Source organism: Rhinoraja longicauda, chromosome 1 (assembly GCF_053455715.1).
Source record: "Rhinoraja longicauda isolate Sanriku21f chromosome 1, sRhiLon1.1, whole genome shotgun sequence".
Taxonomy (NCBI): domain Eukaryota; kingdom Metazoa; phylum Chordata; class Chondrichthyes; order Rajiformes; family Arhynchobatidae; genus Rhinoraja; species Rhinoraja longicauda.
Genome location: NC_135953.1, coordinates 2,511,559 through 2,533,363, shown reverse-complemented (window position 1 = coordinate 2,533,363; position 21,805 = coordinate 2,511,559). Strand labels below are relative to the sequence as shown.

The window sequence follows — 21,805 nt, the reverse complement described above, 5'->3', positions numbered from 1 at the left end:
GACAGTTGATACGATAGATGTTTATAAAATTATGAAAGGCGCCAATGAGATAGATAGCCAATGCCTGTTTCCTCAAGAATAGTATCTAAAACTAAAGGTCTTAAGATTAGTGGTAGTTTAAAGGGCATCAAGGGGTAACATTTCCACACAGAATGGTTGGTATCTGGAATGAGCTGCCTGTGGAGGACGAACAACAACATTTCATCATCGTTTCAGGTATTTGAATGAGCAGGGCAGAGGTATTTAGAATTTATACAGGCAAGTAGAACTGAGGGGTCTGTTTTATGTTGTGCATCTGTGACTCTATACATTATATGGAAGGAGGAGCGAAAGGAAGAACAGACTGAGACAAGTGCTAGGTTGGTATTTACTTGGAACCCTCATTTAAGCTACTGACTATGGATAAAACACCTACATGATTTTTCTGAAGATGCCAAGAGTCCTGAAGAAATTTGGCATGTCTCCAGTGACTCTCACAAACATCTATAGATGCACCATGGAAATCACACTGTCAGGTTGCATCAAAAGCTTGGTTTGGGAACCGCTCTGTCCAAGACTGCAGAAAATTGCAGAGATGTAGCCCAGTCCTTCACACGGACCCCATCACCACTTCACATTGCCTCAGAAAACAGCCAACATAATCAAGACTTGTCCCACCCCAGACATTCCTTTTTTTAGTTTATTGTCACAAGTACCAAGGCACAGTGAAAAGCTTTTCTTGCAAGCTATCCAGTCATAAAGACTATACATAATTACAATCAAGCTGTCCAAAGTGTATAGGTAAAGGGTACAGCATTTAGTGCAAGATAAAGTCCGATTAAAGACAGTTCAAAGATCTCCGATGAAGCAGATGGGTCAGGACTCAACTATAGCCTCTCCCCACTCCCATTTAGGCAGAATAGACAATAGACAATAGGTGCAGGAGTAGGCCATTCAGCCCTTCGAGCCAGCACCACCATTCAATGCGATCATGGCTGATCACTCTCAATCAGTACCCCGTTCCTGCCTTCTCCCCATACCCCCTCACTCCGCTATCCTTAAGAGCTCTATCCAGCTCTCTCTTGAAAGCATCCAACGAACTGGCCTCCACTGCCTTCTGAGGCAGAGAATTCCACACCTTCACCACTCTCTGACTGAAAAAGTTCTTCCTCATCTCCGTTCTAAATGGCCTACCCCTTATTCTTAAACTGTGGCCCCTTGTTCTGGACTCCCCCAACATTGGGAACATGTTTCCTGCCTCTAATGTGTCCAATCCCCTAATTATCTTATATGTTTCAATAAGATCCCCTCTCATCCTTCTAAATTCCAGTGTATACAAGCCCAATCGCTCCAGCCTTTCAACATACGACAGTCCCGCCATTCCGGGAATTAACCTAGTGAACCTACGCTGCACGCCCTCCATAGCAAGAATATCCTTCCTCAAATTTGGAGACTAAAACTGCACACAGTACTCCAGGTGCGGTCTCACCAGGGCCCGGTACAACTGTAGAAGGACCTCTTTGCTCCTATACTCAACTCCTCTTGTTACGAAGGCCAACATTCCATTGGCTTTCTTCACTGCCTGCTGTACCTGCATGCTTCCTTTCATTGACTGATACACTAGGACACCCAGATCTCGTTGAACTCCCCCTCCTCCTAACTTGACACCATTCAGATAATAATCTGCCTTTCTATTCTTACTTCCAAAGTGAATAACCTCACACTTATCTACATTAAACTGCATCTGCCATGTATCCGCCCACTCACACAACCTGTCCAAGTCACCCTGCAGCCTTATTGCATCTTCCTCACAATTCACACTACCCCCCAGCTTAGTATCATCTGCAAATTTGCTAATGGTACTTTTAATCCCTTCGTCTTGGTGCAGAACCATAGAAAAATAGGTGCAGGAGTAGGCCATTTAACCCTTCGAGCCAGCACCACCATTCAATATGATCATGACTGATCATCAAACATCAGTACCCCGTTCCGGCTTTTTCATCATATCCCTTGATTCCTTTAACCCCAAGAGCTAAATCTAACTCGCCCTTGAAACCATCCAGTGAATTGGCCTCCACTGCCTTCTGTGGCTGAGAATTCCACAGATTCACAATTCTCTGGGTGAAGATGTTTTTCCTCATCTCAGTCCTAAATACCTACCCCTTATTCTTAAACTGTGGCCCCTGGTTCTGGACTCCCCCAACATCGGAAACATTTTTCCTGCATCAAGCCTGTCCAATCCTTTAAGAATTTCATGTTTCTATAAGATCCCCTCTCATCCTTGTAAATTCCAGTGAATACATGCCCAGTCGACCTATTCTTTCATCATATGCCATCCCAGGAATTAACCTCGTGAACCTACGCTGCCCTCCCTCAATAGCAATAATGTCCTCCCTCAAATTAGGAGACCAAAATTGCACACAATACTCCAGGTGTGGTCTCACCAGGGCCCTGCACAACTGCAGTAGGACCTCCTTGCCCCTAAAGATTGAAAGCACACACCACCAGGCTCAGGAACAGCTTCTTCCCCTCTGTTATCAGGCTTCTGAATGGTCCTTCCATAAGCTAGGGTACTGTCCAAATCACCCCTATCCCATTGTGGACATTGGACTTTGTCTATGGAACTGATGCGCTACAATACTGAGAACTATATTCTGCACTCTGTATCTTCCCTTTTGCTCTACCTATTGTACTTGAGTTTAGCCTGATTGTATTTATATATAGTATTATCTAATCTGATTGGACCCATGCAAAACAAACCTTGTCACTGTACCTCAGTACATGTGACAATAAACCTAAAAAAAAGGACAATTTAAGAACAGAAGGGCCTCAGCCATGATGCATTCTACAACAAGCAACTTTCTGACAGACTACTTTGTTAGGGTGTTGGAGAGCTACCTTATAAAGAAGACAACTGTCTCCATAGATTCCCAGAATGGCGGGACTGTCATATGTTGAAAGACTGGAGTGACTAGGCTTGTATACACTGGAATTTAGAAGGATGAGAGGGGATCTTATCGAAACGTATACGATTATTAAGGGGTTGGACACGTTAGAGGCAGGAAACATGTTCCCAATGTTGGGGGAGTCCAGAACCAGGGGCCACAGTTTAAGAATAAGGGGTAGGCCATTTAGAACGGAGATGAGGAAAAACTTTTTCAGTCAGAGAGTTGTGAATCTGTGGAATTCTCTGCCTCAGAAAGCAGTGGAGGCCAATTCTCTGAATGCATTCAAGAGAGAGCTAGATAGAGCTCTTAAGGATAGCGGAGTCAGGGGGTATGGGGAGAAGGCAGGAACGGGGTACTGATTGAGAATGATCAGCCATTGAATGGCGGTGCTGGTTCGAAGGGCCGAATGGCCTATTCCTGCACCTATTGTCATAGAGCTGCACACCACAGCAGAGAAAGGAGAAAGAAAATATATACACATCACAATCTCTGTTAAATCTTTTACAAGCAACACCTGAAAAGAAAGATCATAAACTCAATTAAAAACCCTTACTCTTTGAGCAAAAGTCGGCAGCTATCATTATGGACAGATGTTTTGCTGTGACGTTCCCAATCCTGTGAAAACAAAGAAAACAAAAAGCTTTTTAGCACAAAATAGAAAAATAAGCCACACCACAAGGCAAAACGTGCCAATGAAAGTGCAGACCGTTTATACACTCCCCACAAGTTCAAAAGGCATCCCTATTGTTTACGGTTATTTTATTTGAGGGACAGACAAACACTATAGATAAAGTACAGGTATAGAAAATGCACAGAACCCACCAAACACTGGTGCCAACACTGGTGAAGCAATAACACAATGAGCAGCTCTTCAGTAAGTTATTCAATGCTGCAGAGCCTCAGAATATTTCTCAATACAGGAAACCTCGCACTTGTGTACATGATGCCTAAATAAGTTATTTAAAGAGTTTACTATTGATTCCAGTAAAATCAGATTTTATTTGTCAGCCTGGCAAACCAGACCAAGTGAATGCTTTACCCAGCAGGGTTTTTTCTCATACATCGAACCACTGCATCAAAACTGCCACAAAATGAACTCTTCACAGCATTCGACAAATGGTATTGTTAATGAACTGAACCCAGTATTCTGCAGCTAGAGAATACCCAAGCACATCCTCCATACTCTAGAGCTCAGGGTACCTAACCAGGTTCTAGCGATGGTCTTCTTGAGTTGTCAGCAGCCCATGACCTCCAAAGCAAGCCAGCGATTCCTCATCAACCAGCTAGGTTGACCAATGTGTATCCTCTGTGGAGCAATTTCTGCTGCTGCTTGGATTTTAAGCAAGAATCCTCTGCCAATAAACCCGACGGAAAACTAGATGATTGCCATTAGGAATTGGATTCCATAGAAGTCATTGTTTTTTTATGAACGTGGAGAGATAAAACTAAAAGGCATTAAAAAAAAAAAAGAATTGGGTGAAATTAGCATACATTTGATAGATTAATATTCTCCAGCAGCAAGTTAAATGTACAAATTTTACACGAACGGAAAACAAACCACTTGCTCATGAGGCTCTTAAAGTTCTTGAGATAAAATCTAGTGTTGGAACAGATTGATTGGCCCAGAAACTTGTGTTAAGAACCTGACCCTTCTGTTTCCCAGCCCCAAGAGTCTGTGTACAATTCCCACACAACAAAGACTATAAAGTCACAAGTTCATAAGTTCTTGGAGCAGTATCAGGCTATTTGGCCCATCAAGACTACTCTGCTATTCAATCATGGCTGATCAATCTTATCCTCTCAATCCCATTTTCCTGCCTTCTCCCCATGTCCACAAGGGTTGTTAACACTGCTGTTTTTATTTATTGTTTGGGAGCCTCAAATCTCTATAATGTTTGAAAAATGATGACTCTACCTTGATTATAAGGGTCACATTCATTGGTGCTGTCTGAGCTTTTAAAATAATGTATTTATTTTAAAAATCTTGTATCTACCAAATCCTTCAGAACAGCCAGCCCAATATTTGCAACCTTGGAAACATTACATTTTGATATTCTGAAAATGCTCCACTGCACTTTTCTCTGGCATATAATTGCTAATTGTTTGCCCCTTGTTGTTCGGAAGCTTAATGTTCTACACTACAGCTCACAGCAGCTCATTATATGGCTTTGCTTTGAAAGGAGGTGCATTAAAGCTACAATGTTCAGGAAATCACAGGCTCCATTCCTTGCCACCATCCTTGTCAATGTTAAGAAAATGTCAAATACTAGAGACCATAGCATTAAGGCAAGAAGTGGAAAAGAGATTTCTGAGACCATTTTTTCAAATGGGAGATGCTTGCAAAGCAATGCCAGAAGTGGTGGAACCAGATACAACAGCATGCTTTAGAGACATTTAGACAGCCAGGTAACAGGCAGGGGATTGAGGGATATAGACCATGTGCGGGCAGAGATGCAGTTTAAATTGGCATCATAATTGGCACAGACATCATGGCCGAAAAACCTGTTCCTGCGCTGTACAGTTCCATGCTAACCAAGGTAATATCAGGGACAAAGCAACCCCACACAGGGCTTTTATTGCTGAGTGTTATCCACATGAGGTGAGAACCGCTTGAACCCAATTCATAACATCACCTCAGTAATAGGTTGCCAAGCATACAATAGTAACTCAAGCCTTTGGATGGATAGGAGATGGGAAACTCATTGAAAATAGCTTATCGTTGCACAGTTATTAACAGATTTCAAATGACAAAAATAGAGTGCAAGTCTGGCTGAAACAATTAACAAAGTCAACCGCTCAAGACAGTCCGACTGATCGTGGTCTCTTTGTCTTCATTTCAACGAGCAGCTTCCACCCCACCAATTTATACGTCAGTATCAGCCCAGGTTGCCATGGAGAATCTTTTGAACCATATTCACATTTTTACTTAAGGCCCCAAAGTTCTGTTGTTTTATAGTTCAAGTTCTGCTGCGGAAGGGATGCAAGGGGTTTAGAGTGCTATGAGCCAAACGCTGGTAGGTTGGACTAGTGTAGATGGTGCACTTAGTTGGCATGGGCAAGTTGGGCCGAAGGGCCTGTTTCCATGCTGTATGACTGACTCCATGAGCAGAAATGGGTAATTCATCCAAGCCGACCAGTGTTCCATGTTAATCCACTGCCAGCACTTTGTCCATAGCCCTTGATGCCTACCCCTGCCAGGTTAAAGCACACAATATCCCATCATTGGACAAAATCAGATAGAATTGTAATCCACATTATTGACATGGATAGAGCAGCTGCTTGGATGACAGCAATAGTTTTGATTTTGAAGCACAACGACCACTATTGTGGTTGGCACTGATTAACCTGTTTAATTTCTTCAACATGAAAGGACTGCTTAGAATCTATACGATTGTACAGTCCGCTCAAAGATGATCTTCTCGTGCACTATTCTTTCTTCTTATTATGGCTCGTAATCACAGGCCTTCGGGTGGCTGAAAGCCGGAGCCGAGTCCTAACCCAAAGTCATGTTAAAATTTGGAGGCAAACTAGAGTTACAGTGGCAGCTTTAAAGGAGCACAAAAGCATGAGACTTCAGTTGCAATCAGGTCTGCAGGAAATCCCACCCCACATCTTTGTATTTAAATATAATCTGGGACGTAGCAGACTTCAACATAACACTGGGTTACAAATTGGCTTTATATATTTTTTCCTTTTACAGAAATATTGCAGACGTTCATTCTTTTCTACTTGTTTTTGGGATCCGAGTGCTAATGGCACACCAGCATTCGTCCATCCTGTAGCTGCCTTCAATTTGGTGCAGTCCTTCTTGCACAGCCTGGAAACAGGCCATTCGGTCCAATTCACCTACAGTATCCAGTGGACACCTTTCCATATTAATCCCATTATTTAGCCTTTGATGCCTATGTGATTCAAGTGTTCAGGTCAACACTTCCTAATGTTGTTACTGACCCAGCTTCATCCACCGACTCAGGCAGGGAGTTTAGATTTTCATGTCGATAGACGTTCACGGTTAGGCAGCTTCTGTGGTTAACGTTATCCGTCACTTGCTCAAATGTTGTCTAGATCTTGGTACATGCAGGCACCGGATGCTTATTTTGGTAATATGCAATTGAAATTAGTGCAATCATAAGTGAACATGCCCTCTTCAATCTTACAGGAAGGCGACTGACAGATCAGTTGAAAATGGTTGAGCCCAGGATTCCATGCCAAGGAACTGTAACTGTAATATCCTGGGGCTTGGTTGATTGGCCTCCAACAACTACAAGCACCTTTGCGTGAGGTACTGCTCCAACCACTGGAATTTTTTCTCATTACTGCATATTGATGTCGGTTTATCAGGGTTCCTTGATGCCACGCTTGATCAATACTACCTTGATGCCAAGGGCAGTCAGTCACTTCAATCTCTGGAGTTCAACTTTCCGATCTGCGGTTGGAACGAGGCCCCGAAGAAGTCTGAAGACGAGTAGTCCCGGCGAAACCCACAACCGACATTGATGAGCACAGTGGTAGAGCGGTAGTATTGCTTCCTTATAGCACCAGAGAATCGGGTTTGAGCCCGACTACGAGTGCTGTCTGTACGGAGTTTGTACATTCTCCCTGTGACCTCGTGGGTTTTCTCCAGGTGCTCCGGTTTCCTCTCACATTCCAGACGTGCAGGTTTATAGGCTTCTGTAAATTGTCCCTAGTGTGTAGGATAGAACTAGTGTATGGGTGATTGCTGGTCGGCAGGCCGAAGGACCCGCTTCAACACCATATTTCTAAACTAAACGAGCAGGGTACAGGTTAACGCCTCTAGACAGTGCTATCAGCAATAGCCGGTATCCCTGTCTGGATACCAACTTTCATTAGGTAATAGAGACAACTGGTCTCAGAATGGATTTTTATGGTACATAGAAAGACGAGAAATTAATTATAGCACAGGGTGTCAAACAAGGTTTTCACCTCAACATCAAAGTTGAAGCCATATATGATGATTGTTGGAGGATCTTCTTTGGCTACTGGTTCCAAGGTCCCATAGGAAAGCAGGCTCTGGTACAACAATGGGATGCTGACTTCAACAAAGATCGATTGGTAATCCTAGTCAATTTAAATAATTGAGAACATGGGAATTGTTTATTCAGATCCCAAAGTTGTTGCTTTTCTTGGTCTTGGATATTCACTGAATGCAGATGCTACTCTATTAACCTCCCTTCATAAAGTTCACAAAAGATCACGTAGTGCTAGAGTAATTCAGGAGGTCAGGCAGCATCTCTGGAGAACACGTTGACATAACTGGTTGAGATTCTTGATCAAACTACAACATTTTAAGCTTCTGGCCAAGCAAAACATGTTTATATTTTAAATCAGTCTATTTCAAAGGAAGGATGACATGCGACTTGGAAAGGGATTGTGCAGGTAGCATCTCATTGGGGGCTGAGGTTCTTCCAGGTGACAGAATACAAGCTAGAGAGGTGTTGCCAGTTGCGGTTCGCCTGCAGTCCGTTTGTCGTTTGTGTTTTTTGTTGTTTTTTATCTTAATTGTAGTGTTTAGATATGATGTAGTGTCTTTTTGAGGTTGTGCGTTATGTGTGGGTGGGGGGGGGGGGGGAGGAATTGCAAAATTGTCTCTTCCGAACGGAGACCCGACCTTTTTTTCTGGGTGGTGTGTCCGTTCCCGCTGCGGCCTACCATCGGCCAAACACCTGGAGCTGGCGGCCTCCACCTGGGACCACCTGGGCTCTGGTTCGCAGAGCCCACGGACCGGACTTACCATCTGCGGAGCTGGCTGCCTTCGGAGGCTGTGGCGGCGCTGCGGGGGCGGCTGCGACTCGCCTTCCGAGGCTCCGGCCGCGGGGATATCGGAAGCTCGTAGGCCCTGCTCTGGGTGAGGGCCGACATCGGGAGCTCTGGCAGCCGTAGCGTCTTCGCCTGCCCCAAATCGCGGGGCTTGGGTCGGCCCGCCGCGGACCTTTCACCGTTCGGCGCGGCCTGAAATAGGCCGCGGGATTTTCTCTACCCGGCGGGGGCTTTAATGTTGGGAACCCCGCCCGCCCCGACGTGCAGCGGCGGCGTCTTCGCCTGCCCCGAATCGCGGGGCTTGGGTCGGCCCGCTGCGGACCGTGGCAACGTCAACAGCCTGACCGCGGGAGAAGACGGCAGGGGAAGAGTAAAGCCATTCTGGCCTTCCATCACAGTGAGGAGGTGACTGGAGGAGATTCACTGTGATGGAGGTTTCTTTTTTTTTGTTTTGTGTTGGTTGTGATTGTGTGTGAAATTGCTTATTTTTATTGCTCTATTGCTTGACTGTGGGTGACCTTTCATTTCACTGCTCATCTTGTATGTGTGTGTGACAAATAAACTTGACTTGACGTGTGATTTGCTGGAGAATATGTTGTGAGTGGCTCCCATTGCAGAGTGTGCAGGTAACAAGGGGAAGTAAATGATTCAATTGGTGAAAGAGTGTCAATCAGGTTGCTATTTTGTTCTAAAATATTCTGCAGCTTCTTGAGAATTGTTGGAGCTGCATTTATGGAGTATTTTATATCCCTCCTCACCTGTGCCTTATAAATAAGGAATGAGTGTGGCCTTTGCTTTGCACATGTAAGAATGTGCTGATACAATTGAAATTTCTGAGAGCAAAAAAAATCCAAACTGTTGGAGGAACTCAACAAATTGCTGAGGCTGAGGGACAGGTCGAGATCCTGCATCCTACGCCTCCGCAGAAGTTGCCTGAATTGCTAAGTTCTGTAAGCAGTTTGTATTTTGTTCATTACAACATCTTCAGTTTCTTGTTCCTCCAAGTGTCTGAGAGAGCAATAATATTGTTGAAATTCCCTCTTCCTGGAGGTGGACACTCCACACATTTTATGGCATTATCTTCATTTCCCTTGTAGCAGCTTTGAAAGATGTCCAAGCGTTGCCACATAAAGATAAAGTGGAATAACTTGAGGAGATCCAATGCGGACGTTACAATGGAAGGCTTCACTGGAAGCTGAGGGTGGATGAGCCCCAGACCTGCTATGCAAAAATGTTCTGGGTCTGATAATTACCCTTCAGCATCAGAACCATCTTCCATTCTGCAAGGTGTGATTCCCCCATGGAGTTTCTTTCTCGTCAGCTCGCTCCAGCTTTACCACGGTTGCATGATAACATGGTTGAAGTCCAAGTCAGACAACCCTCTCCACGTGATCTTAATGGAGCTGTAATCAGCTTTATTGGCCAGATTATCGGTGAACCGCCCTCATCGACAAACTTCACTTAGAACATAGACATAGAGCAGCACAGCACAGGAACAGAAAGCCCATAGCATCATATGCAGCTCACACAGCTGCTGCCTCACAACTCCTGTGACCTGGGTTCAAGCCTGACTTTGAGTACCATGTGTGTGGAGTTTGTACACCCTCACTGTAACTGTGTGGGTGCTTCCTAGTGTCCTCAAACATCCAAACGGGTGTACAAATTGGAACAAAGTACAGCACAGGAACAGGCCCATCTCCCCATAATGTCCATGCCAAACATGATGGCAAGACCAACTCTTAGCTGCCTGCACATAATCTATATAGAAACATAGAAAATAGGTGCAGGAGTAGGCCATTCGGCCCTTCGAGCCTGCACCGCCATTCAATATGATCATGGCTGATATGCCTCCATTCCATGCATATCAATGTGCCTATCCAAAATTCTCTTCAATACCACTATCGTATCTGCCTCTACCACCACCCCGGCAGCACGTTCCGGGCACCCGCTACCTCTGTATAAAAAAAGCTTGCTCCTCACATCTCCTTTAAACTTTGCCTCTCTCACCCTAAAGCTATGCCCTCTAGTCTTTGATATTTCCAACCTGGGGAAAAAAAGCTCTGACTGTCTACTCTATCTATGCCTCTCAAAATTGCATATACATTTCTTATCCATGTACCTAACTAAAGGTAGACACAAAATGCTGGAGTAAATCAGCGGGACAGGCAGCATCTCTGGAGAGAAGGAATGGGTGACGTTTACGGTTGAAACACTTCTTCAGACCAGATTTTGCTCCACTGCAAAATCAAACCTACAGTTGCTGCTCCACTGCAAAATCAAACCTACAGTTTGCTGCTCCACTGCAAAATCAAACCTTCTCTCCAGCGATGCTGCATGACCCGCTGAGTTACTCCAGCATTTTGTGTCTACCTTCGCTTTAACCCGGCATGTGCAGTTCTTTCCTGTAGCTAACCAAATGTCTTTTAATGCATGTTCTGCAAAAAATAATTGCTATTTGATAATCGAAGGCTGAGGGAAGATTGGGAAGAAGCGTATAAACCATTGAGGAGTTTGGACTGGGATGCTGTTCCCATTGGTGGAAGAGTCTGAGGAACTGGAGGTTGCCTTGTCTTTAAGCTATGCCCTCTAGTATTTGTTATTTCTTTACTAGAAAAAGAGGTTCTGACTGTCCACCCTATCCATGTCTCTCAATTTTATACACTTCTACCGGGTCTCCCCACAATCTCAGGCATTTAAAATCTGGCTAACTTCTCCTTGTAACTAATATCCTCCAATCCAGGCAGCATTCTGGTAAACATCCTTTGTATCCTCTCCAAAACCTCCACATACTCCCTAAAATAGGACAACCAGAAAACAGTCTAAACAAAGTCCTATAAAGTTGCATCATGACTTCATAACTCTTATACTCAATGCCTCAACCAATGAAGGCAAGCATACCATCTGCCTTCTTTACCATACCATCTACTCCTAAACTTAATGGCACACAATTTTCCACATTATCTATGAGCTGGAACAGGTCAGCTGGTTTTCAAAGTCAAGAACTTTGCCTAAATGTGTGAATCTTCAACCTGAAACATTAACCTTGCTTTTCCTCCCAGTGTTGGACTAACCTGTACCCAGCATTTTCTGTTTTTAATCTTAACTTTCCCCATAGCAGGATTCAAGATTCTTTGTTGTATGCAGTGCCCTTGTTTACTTCGGATGGAGTGAATCAAATGTATTGAAGCCTTGTGAGATGGGATCTACTGTTTGGAAATGCTATAGCTTTGCCTTCTGCCCACATGCTGGGCTCTGCTAGAAAAGTCTCATCGCACAAGCTAATTAATTGAGCATTACCATTCATGGTCAAGCATCAAGCAAAGCTTTGATCTGTGAATGCTTGTCCAAAGTCCAAATGTCACCTCTCCATGTTCTTCAGTGATGCTGCCCGACATGCAAGTTACTCCAGCACTATGCGTTTTGCTTTTGGGAATGTTACGAGAACATTGCTCTCCAGATAATGCACACTGATGCAGTTTAATTTGAATGCATTCAGGCAAGGTCTGCACTCGTAAACACAAAGAGCTGGAGTAACTTAGCGGGTCAGGCAGCATCTCTGAAGAACATGGATCAGGTCGAGAGGCTTCTTCAGAAAGAAGAGCCGTAACCTTAAATGTCACTTATCCATGTTCTCCGGAGATGCTGCCTGACCCGATAAATTATTCCAGCACTTTGCATCTTCTTTTCTAAACTGGCATCTGCAGTTCCATCATCTACTAGTATCTGGGGCTTGGACTCCTAAGCTTGAGAAACACAATACCAGTATGAAACTACATGACGTTTGTAAAACTGGTCTATTAAAATCTTTAGGGAAGCAAACTTGCTTTCTTAATCTTTTGGATTAAATTCAACCCAGACTGTGTGATAGTTGACTCTTTATCGCCCTGTTAATTGTCCTGCTCACTCAGCATGGGGCCATTACAGATGGGCAATAAACAGGTGTCTTGGCCAGCTGTCCACTCATCCTACAAGAATCGAGCGCCAAGCAGCAGTCCAGTTCCAATTTAGTTTATTGTCACTTGGACCGAAGTAGAGTGACAAGCTTTCTATCTGCAAGCTCTAAATTTAATTCTAAGATTTTAAAAAGTAATTCTTATCAATGATGGCAACGACAGATGTGTCTGTAATAGGTAGATATCGCAAACAAGGTCAATCAGATTTTCCACGTGTTGATTGTCATCCAATCTGGCTCAATAGCACTTAGCGATAGACACCAGACCCCCTCACAGTCACAGAGTGCACTCCATGCCCTGCTTTTCTATTTTCTCTAAGCAATGCTACACCGTGGCTACTAATCCATCCCTTGAGAGAAACTGGTAGCTGGCAGCCAGCTTTCCTGTGTTCAGCTGATAAGAAGAGATTTCATAGAGTCCAAAATAAAAGTTGAAAACTCTCTCTCAACCAAACACCAGTGTGAACATCTTGGGGGGTTCTTCTTCCCTGCGATGCAGGATATGATGATGTTGGGTGGAAGGTCTGAATCTCTGACAGCAGATTCAGCATCAGATAGCCAAAAGAGGGACATGAGACCATACTTGAGCAAAGAAAGCCAGGCAAGATAAGCATCAGGACAGGGCAAAAAACAGTGATGTATTCTAAAAACATAGCACAAAAAGTAAGGAAATTTGTGTTTGGTAGATTATTTCTTTGTTGTAACAATGCTTCTTGGCAATAAATCGTATACCGTTGGAAAGCCTGTTTATTTCCCTTTTAAATGGTGCCACATTTGTAAGGAACATGCATTTGTGGGATGAGCAGCAGAGCTGAGTATATGGGTTGCGCCCATGAAAAATTTGCCAAATCTTCTCTGCCAATGCCAACAGCTTATTCTGCTGTTGCTATTGACTCTTGTTTTGAGCTTCTGGTACCCCCAGGTGCTGACAATCAGGTGCCTGATTGGCAGCATCTGTGAGCATGGGCCCTGCTACAGTGGTCAGTAGCACTGCCACGTTTGACTGATCCGGATAGGGCCCGTGCGATAGGGCAACTTCAAGCTGGTGTTCCGCAAAACCAAGTTGTGGCATTATTTGGAGTGAGCCCTAGTACCATCTCCAAAGTGAAGGCCAAGTTCCATATAACGGGGGATGTCAGAGACAGGCCGCGAAGTGGGCGTCCCAAGAAGACGACACCCGAAGAAGATCGTTTCCTCACCCTGTCAGCACTTAGGAACCGTAGGCTGTCTTTTACAGATTTGCAGTCAAGGTTTGCAGGACGATATGGCCGATGGCTCTCTGCCCAGACAATTCGGAACAGACTGCACGCAGCCGATCTCCGGTCTGATAGGGCTGCCAGGAGGCCTGCCATGACTGCCCTTCACCGTCAGGCCCGTTTGCGCTGGTGTCGGCAACACGTGCACTGGAACCTGAACATGTGGAGGAACGTTATGTTCAGCGATGAGTCCAGATTCTGCCTACGGCAGTTGGATCATAGGGTCAAAGTGTGGAGAAGACGCGGAGAACGCTATGCTGATTGCTGCACCGATAGAGTAACATCTTTTGGTGGAGGCAGTGTGATGGTGTGGGGCGGCATCTCCCTCACTGGAAAAACGAGGCTTGTCATCATTGGAGGCAATCTCAATGCAGAGAGATATCGAGATGAGATTCTGCAACCAGTGGCAATCCCATATCTCCACAGTCTGGGACCGAACTCTATCCTCCAAGATGACAATGCTCGCCCCCACAGAGCAGGGTTTCTCAGAGACTACCTCCAGAATTTGGGAGTGGAGAGGATGGAATGGCCTGCCAGCAGTCCTGACCTCAACCCCATTGAACACTTGTGGGATCAGCTTGGGCGTGCTGTTCGTGCCAGAGTGACCAACACAACCACGTTGGCTGACTTGCGACAAATGCTGGTTGAAGAATGGGATGCCATCCTACAACAAACAGTGTGTGACCAGGCTGGTGACCAGCATGAGGAGGAGGTGCCAGGCTGTTGTGGCTGTGTATGGTTCTTCCACACGCTACTGAGGCTCCTGTTTATTAAATGAATAAATTGTTAAATTGCCAATATGTCTTGTTTCTTCAGACTTCAATCATCCAATCCACCAAACAACACCGAACAAGAGTCAATGGCAGAATAAGCTGTTTGGCATTGGCAGAGAAGATTTGGCAGATTTTTCATGGGCGCAACCTACATACTCAGCTCTGCTGCTCATCCCACAAATGCATGTTCCTTACAAATGTGGCACCATTTAAAAGGGAAATAAACAGGCTTTCCAACGGTATAAGATTTATTGCCAAGAAGCATTGTTACAACAAAGAAATAATCTACCAAACACAAATTTCCTTACTTTTTGTGCTATGTTTACATCAATAACCTGTGCTCTCGGTCAGCGAATTTCTAAACCTTGTGGTGATGTTTCTTTGAAGCCAGCTTTCATGAAATAGTACTTTGGGACTTCAATTACGGATCATTAATATTTTAAACTTCCTCCAGATTCTGTTAATATAGCTAAAAAAAACACCAGAGCATAGGATCAGCCCTTCGACCCATGATGACTAGGCTAAATATGACACCAAATTAAATGAATCCCTTCTACCTGCATATGCTTCTTATCCCTCCATATCCATGTGCCCATCCAAAAGCCTCTTAAACACCACTATCATATTAGCTTCCGTCACCACGCCCAGCAGCACGTTCCGGGTAAGTTTCCCCATCATAGCTATCTTAAACTTTGCCACTTTCACCATAAAGCTATGTCCTCTAATCTTTGATACTTCCACTCGGAGGGGCAGCTTTTTCCACAGAGGGTAGTGGGTATATGGAAAGAGATACCAGAGGAGATCGTTGAGCCAGGCACTATAACAGTATTTAAAAGACACTTGGACAGGTTTATAAATAAGGTAGTTTTAAACGGATATGGGCTAAACACAGGCACATGGGGCCTCTTGGGCCCAAGGGCCTATTTCAATGCTGTATGACTATGACTGTAATAGAATCCGAAGGATTGAAAAACAAACAGATTCATAATGTAGGTGAAAGGCTCCAAAGGGCTATTTAATTTTAAAAAATGGTTCCAAAGAGGCAACAACACAAGTTTGGAAAATTCCCTGACAGATAGGGTAAGTTTATCATGCTGGTCATCCCATACAGCTTGTTGGTGGTAGAGGTGATGCTGCCAGAGTAGCTTCTGCAGTGCCTTTTGTAGGTGGTGGACACTGCAGCCACTAGGCATCAGTTGCAAAGGGAATGAAGATTTGGGTCGAAGAACTAATTAAACAAGTTGCTGCATTGCAGATGGCTTCTTGAGTGTTATGGGAGCCTCACTCATCCAGGAAAGTGGAAAATATTCCATTATGTTCCTGACAAATGCCTTGTGGATGGTGGAAAAGCTTCTCGGTGGCACGAGTTGATCCACTTGCTGCAGGGGCATGCAGTCTGACCTACTCCTGTAGTCAATTGTCCTGTAGTCAGGGCGTTTACGTTGATAGTCCAGTTCAGATTTTGGTTCCAATTTAATCTGCAAGCAGGGCGATTTCTTCTCCTGGATTTGTAGCAAGTCACGTTCATTTAGTAGTATATACACTTTCTAAACTAGCAATGAGTATGAGATGGAGCTGAATATTCCATTCTTTAATGCTGGATCTTGTACAACAGGAAGAATTTCAGCATTTTATAAATCTGAACCTGATCAGCAACTGAAATATTGCAATCAAATCTAAACATAGACACATTTTTGATTCTGATAGCAAGCAAAGCATCACACACAAGCACATGTATATGGCACATGGCAGTGGAGAATTGGCATTCCATGCAGTCGAGTCAAAATTCAAGGGATGACGAGTTGGATAACTCAAGCCAAAAAATTCAGCCACAAAAAATCATGTCTGGCACAGGTCGCAGAACAGTAGCCTCACAGCTCCTGTGACCCGGGTTCAATACAGACTTCAATATGGAGTAGGTATCATTGGGTACGATGAGCTGTAACATGTATGTGTTTTGTTAAAATTTAAATAAAATTAATAATAATATGGAGTTTGCGTTCACTCCATGTTTTCCCTAGTTTTCTACCACATTCCATCAGGTGTTTCAATTGGAAGGCAAATTGGCCACTGTAATCTGTCCCCAGTGTGCAAATGAGGGAGAGAATCAGTGGCAAGAAAGATGTTGGGAACAAGGGGAGAATAAAATGGATGTTTGATGATCAGTTCAGACTCATGAACCAAAGGACCTGATTTCATGCTAAATGATCCTGTACGTCTCAGAAGTCACATAAAAGACTCATACCTCCCTAACACCAAGGCATTGCAGTTGAGGTCAATTGTCCAAAATGGTTTTCCGATTAAACACCATTCTGTTCTAGAACTATGGACCTCGAAGTCTGATGCCTAGTTCATCCAATGGTTAAACTAGTACGAAATTCATCACAACCAATCTTGTTTGTACATCACAACTAATCTCGCCCAACAAAGGCAGGGGCAGTTTCAGATCCTCGTCAGCACGAGGGATTCAGGAATTGGCTGTTGCTACTTAAGAACTGCAATTGTTGATGTAGGTAGCACATAAGGATTATAATAATAACGATACTCTCCTGTAACCCTCAGATGCCCTCCACTGAGTAAGTGACTATTGAAAATATTTAACCATGTCTATCCATATTCCTGTATTATTTTTCCTATGAAACAAACTTGAGACTTAGAATACCTACCGATTCCAAAATTATCTCCATGATTTGTATATTTTGTATATTTTGATGACATTTGACCACATCCTAACCATGCGAATTTAAAACAAAAAGTAGCAAGTATAAAGTGGTTGAGTCAATGCAAGATATTCTCTAAATCCTTAGATAAGAACAGGATTGAGATACTGTATTCAATAATTCCACACATTGGGGAAGCTATGCATTTTGAAAACAATACTGAGATAAATGAAGCAAGAAGTAAGCAGTAATAATAATCAACTACAGGTAAAAGATTCTCCCATGTGGACAACCCAGGCTTGTCATAGTGATACATGAAGACACCAAAAAAGGGCCGGGAGTCTATATATTGATTCAATGTTCAGTATAACGCACAAATCAATGCACTTACCTAGTAATCAGGTGACAGTGGATTGATCACAATTAATCACAAAAGTGATTATAATAATTCAAATCAATCAAAATAACAAGGTGCAAATCTGAAAATCTGTTGCAGTCTAACAGGCCTTGCTTGTATAGATAAAATCACAACTGAGACTATGAACACATGCTGTGAGATAGTTGTACATTTTGTCTGCCCACCAAACATTCATTGCAACCTTATGGATAAGAGCCCAACACAATGTAATACAATTCAGTAGTTTGCACGGAAACTTGTATGAGTTTGTTCTTGAATTAAGAAAGTCCACCTGGTTAAAGTTATTACTGTTTTTGGGACATTACTAACTAAACCTAGCGAGAAACTGCATGGCCACAATATATATCTATACTAAGCATACAGATCTCATGGTCTATAGGCCTTCCATACATTTCAACAATCTATTTGCAGTCTCTCTACTGTGAAGAACATCTGTGATAAAATTAGGGTTCCCATGCCTGAGCACCCCCTGCACCAACTGCTCCCAGCCTCCCACCGCCACGTCCTGTATTTGATTATTGCCCTATCGTCCAGCATGAAGGATAATGCACCTCAGCACAATTTCATACAACCATGAGACACCAAACTGGTGGTAGATCTAACAGGATCCCACAAAGATTGACTGGGCAATTTCCCTCAGCTATCTATGTTGGTTTAATTACAAATAATGAGAGACTGAAGTATTTATTTAGGCTAATTAATATTGGAAGGCTCTTAATAATATGATGGCTTTAAATTCTTCTCCACAAAGCGGAGATCTTTAGCCAAATGCATGCCAGCCAAGCAGCAAGTACCAACGTAACCAACTGTCAGACTGCTATCCAGTCCACCGTAACTTTACAGGCATACTACAGAAGGTTGAGGCCCACAATCACTATGCCTGTTAGGAAGCAAATTATAAGAAAAGGTGAACTCTGTAAGGAACACTCACCCTCATTTGTCTACATTCTACGTTACACAAACTGCACACGTGGGGAAACCTCAGTGCCGGGACGCCATAGTAATCATTCATCAGCTTGGGTTTTGGCAATCCCTTCTTCACCATCAGAACTGTCCGCTTGATTCCGTGAGTACTCTCGTCTCGCGAAGACTCCATCGGATAACTCTGAGACGGACGCTTGTAATCTTCACTCCAGGTGCCTTCTCTCAGTGTCTCGCGACTGTATTGCATGCTCTGACTCTCCATGGGTCTATCCCGATAGTCGTACTGTTGACCGTGCCCGTAATCGACCACACTGCTCTGCACTTCCCGTCTGTAGTCTTTGTCTTGCAGCTTGTACGGTTGATCGTAACTGCTTGATGGTTGCTGCTTATTCATCTTCCGCATTCTGATTTCTCTTAAAATGTACGGCATGTTTTCTGGAGTAAGCTTATCGTCGGGGTAACGACTTAGCTCTTCCAGGTCCTCATTGGACAGGCCAAAGTTTGCTAGGATATTGGAAGCCTTCATCGTGTCTTGAAAAAGCTGGACTGCAGAGCTCTGCTCTCCACTTTGAGTTGAAGGTGCCGTAGTATTCCCATATCCAGGCCGATAACCTCCAGATGAAGGACTCTGGTAGGAGGACCATTGACCTAAGCCTACATTATTCCCAGATTGATTCATTATTCCCATGTTCATTCCACCAAAGTTGCCTGTTGATGCAGCTGGATTTCCCATTCCCATTCCCCTTCCTCTTCCTGCTGCTCCTCCACCTCCTGCTGCCATGTAGGGTACTGGAGTATTCATACCAAACTGGGTAGGCGGTGGTTGACTCTGGTACTGGGGAGGTGGACCTTGATTCTGCCCAAACTGGTTGGGTGGGCCTTGACTTGACCCAAACTGAATGGGCGGGGCCTGGCTTTGCCCAAACTGATTGGGCGGGCCCTGGCTTTGCCCAAACTGATTGGGAGGGCCCTGATTCTGGCCAAAAGCCCCTCTGGCATTAAACATGGACATGTTGATCTTCACAAGAGCTTGGTTCAGAGATGCCAGAGCTGTGTTCGATACAGTTGTGGTGGCGACAGAATTCAGCTGCTGTAGGGCCAGCTGGGCTTTTAATTGGGCGAGCTGCAAATTTGCCGAGCCTAACAGAAGCGGATTGGCAATGCTGAGGTTCAATGAATTCACTGCTGGAGCACAATTTTCCAAGAATAACGCAAAGCTGAAAGTTAAAACACAAACATTAGATTTTTACGTTTCAGGAAATATCCGCAGCAAAGGGTTTTAAAGCCAGTGATCAACATATTTATGCTTGACAGCTTTCAATAAGCTATTTTTGAAAGTTATAAAATAAACAAAGACAGTTAAATCAGGACATCCACAACGTGATGAAATATGTGAATGCCCAAACAAAATGGACAATGGAAATTTTGTGAAGCACTCAGACCCCACACGCAGTCGACAGTACATAAGATAATACTAGATGCAGCGTTGTAGGTGGTACATTCCAAACAGCTAGTTAAAAATTCAAAGGCATGATCACGGTCAAGTTACATTGAGACCTCCAGGTTAGTTATTTCTGGACCTCTTTCCTGCTCCTGCACCAATTTTTTGATGTTTCTATGTATCTGTTACACAGGATCGGCGTTGTTGATCAACAGCTCATGAGGGAAGAACTCCTGACAAAGGACTTCTTGGAGTCACATCTGACAGAAGGCTGTGGGAGTGAGGCATTGCACATGAAGGATGTTTACAATTAGAGGTGTGAGGGAAAGGATACTTGCAAAGATTTATGTTACAAAACTCATTCTCTAAATGTTGGTTATTCTATCCAACAGATAACAGCATGTTGTTGTGTTCTTTTAGTTTACCTTATGTGCCTTCAGTATAACTGTAAATATCAGCCTGGCTCAGCTGATGACACATGCTTTAATACAGCAAACTGTCGCTCCATCCCCTGCTCCAGCAACAGAGCACATAATGTTGGTGGCACTCCACACAGTACTGCATTCACTGTGCGGTTGTCCTTCACAAATATTCAACCAAGGAGGCAGCTGAACGATCAGATCCCAAGCACCATTTACCAATCCCCATATTGAACCAATTCAACCCTTTCCAGCCAGTATTTGCTGCTGTGAGATCACATTGACCACCCTTTATTTGTTTCTTCGTTCTTGAAAAAACATTTGAAAGACCTGTCATGTGCATCTTAAAATTCACAATTTTCCCTTAAATCTTTCCCATTACAAGCAATAGTTTAGGATTTTTTTAACAATGTTCATACAAAGCATTGTTGAAGGCACATAAACATGTAGAAATGTAAGCATGTTTGTAGAAGGGACTCGTCCCAAACGTCATCCATTTATTCCCTCCACAGATGCTGCCCAATCCACCGAGTTCCTCCAATGTTCTCCTCGAGATTCCAACATCTGCACTGCCTTTTGCCCCTGTGAGCGTGTTCTTTTCTGGTTAATCACCAGCGGATGGCCAAACTACACAGATCAGAAAAAACTCAGTTCAATCCTTTCATTTTTGATTTGCCTGAATTGTGACAGGAGTGCTGACATGGGCAGAATGGCCTAATTCTGCTCCAATGACTTATGAACATGACACAACTCTCAGCACATCTGGGGTTAACAACCTCGGCTGCCAGTCGGTGGAGAGAGGAGATGGAAAAAAAGGACAGTTACGAAAATATGCCCCCGCCATCCCTACAACCTTCAGGCCTGCTCCACAATGGAGGATCTACACCGAAGAGCCAAAACATTATGACTACTAACAGGCGAGGTGAATAACATTGATTATCTTGTTACAAGGGGTGGGATAAATTAGGCAGTAAGTGAACAGTCAGTTCTTGAAGTTGATGTGTTGAATGCAGGAGAAATGGGCAGGAGTAAAGACCTGAGCGATTTTGACAAGGGCAAAATTGTTATGGCCAGACGACTGGGTCAGAGCATCTCTGAAACAGCAAGGCTTGTGGGGTGCTCCCGGTCAACAGTGGTGAATACCTACCGACAATGGTCCAAGGAGGGACAAACCACAAACCGTCGACAGACAGGGTGTTGGGCGCCCAAGGCTCATCGATGCGTGAGGGCAACAAAGACTACCCCGTCTGGTCCGAA

The 21,805-nt window shown here is 43.9% G+C and overlaps 1 protein-coding gene across 1 annotated transcript in view; it reads right to left on the bottom strand.

The window, feature by feature from the left end:
• Positions 1–21,805, bottom strand: part of LOC144598283 (uncharacterized) — a 209,539-nt gene that overhangs the window by 80,928 nt on the left and 106,806 nt on the right. Inside the window, exons 7-8 of the mRNA XM_078408248.1 lie at positions 18,696–19,905; positions 3,481–3,542 (exon numbers count right to left, since the gene is read on the bottom strand). Coding sequence (XP_078264374.1) covers positions 3,481–3,542; positions 18,696–19,905 — 1,272 coding nt within the window. The remainder of the gene's footprint in view (positions 1–3,480; positions 3,543–18,695; positions 19,906–21,805) is intronic.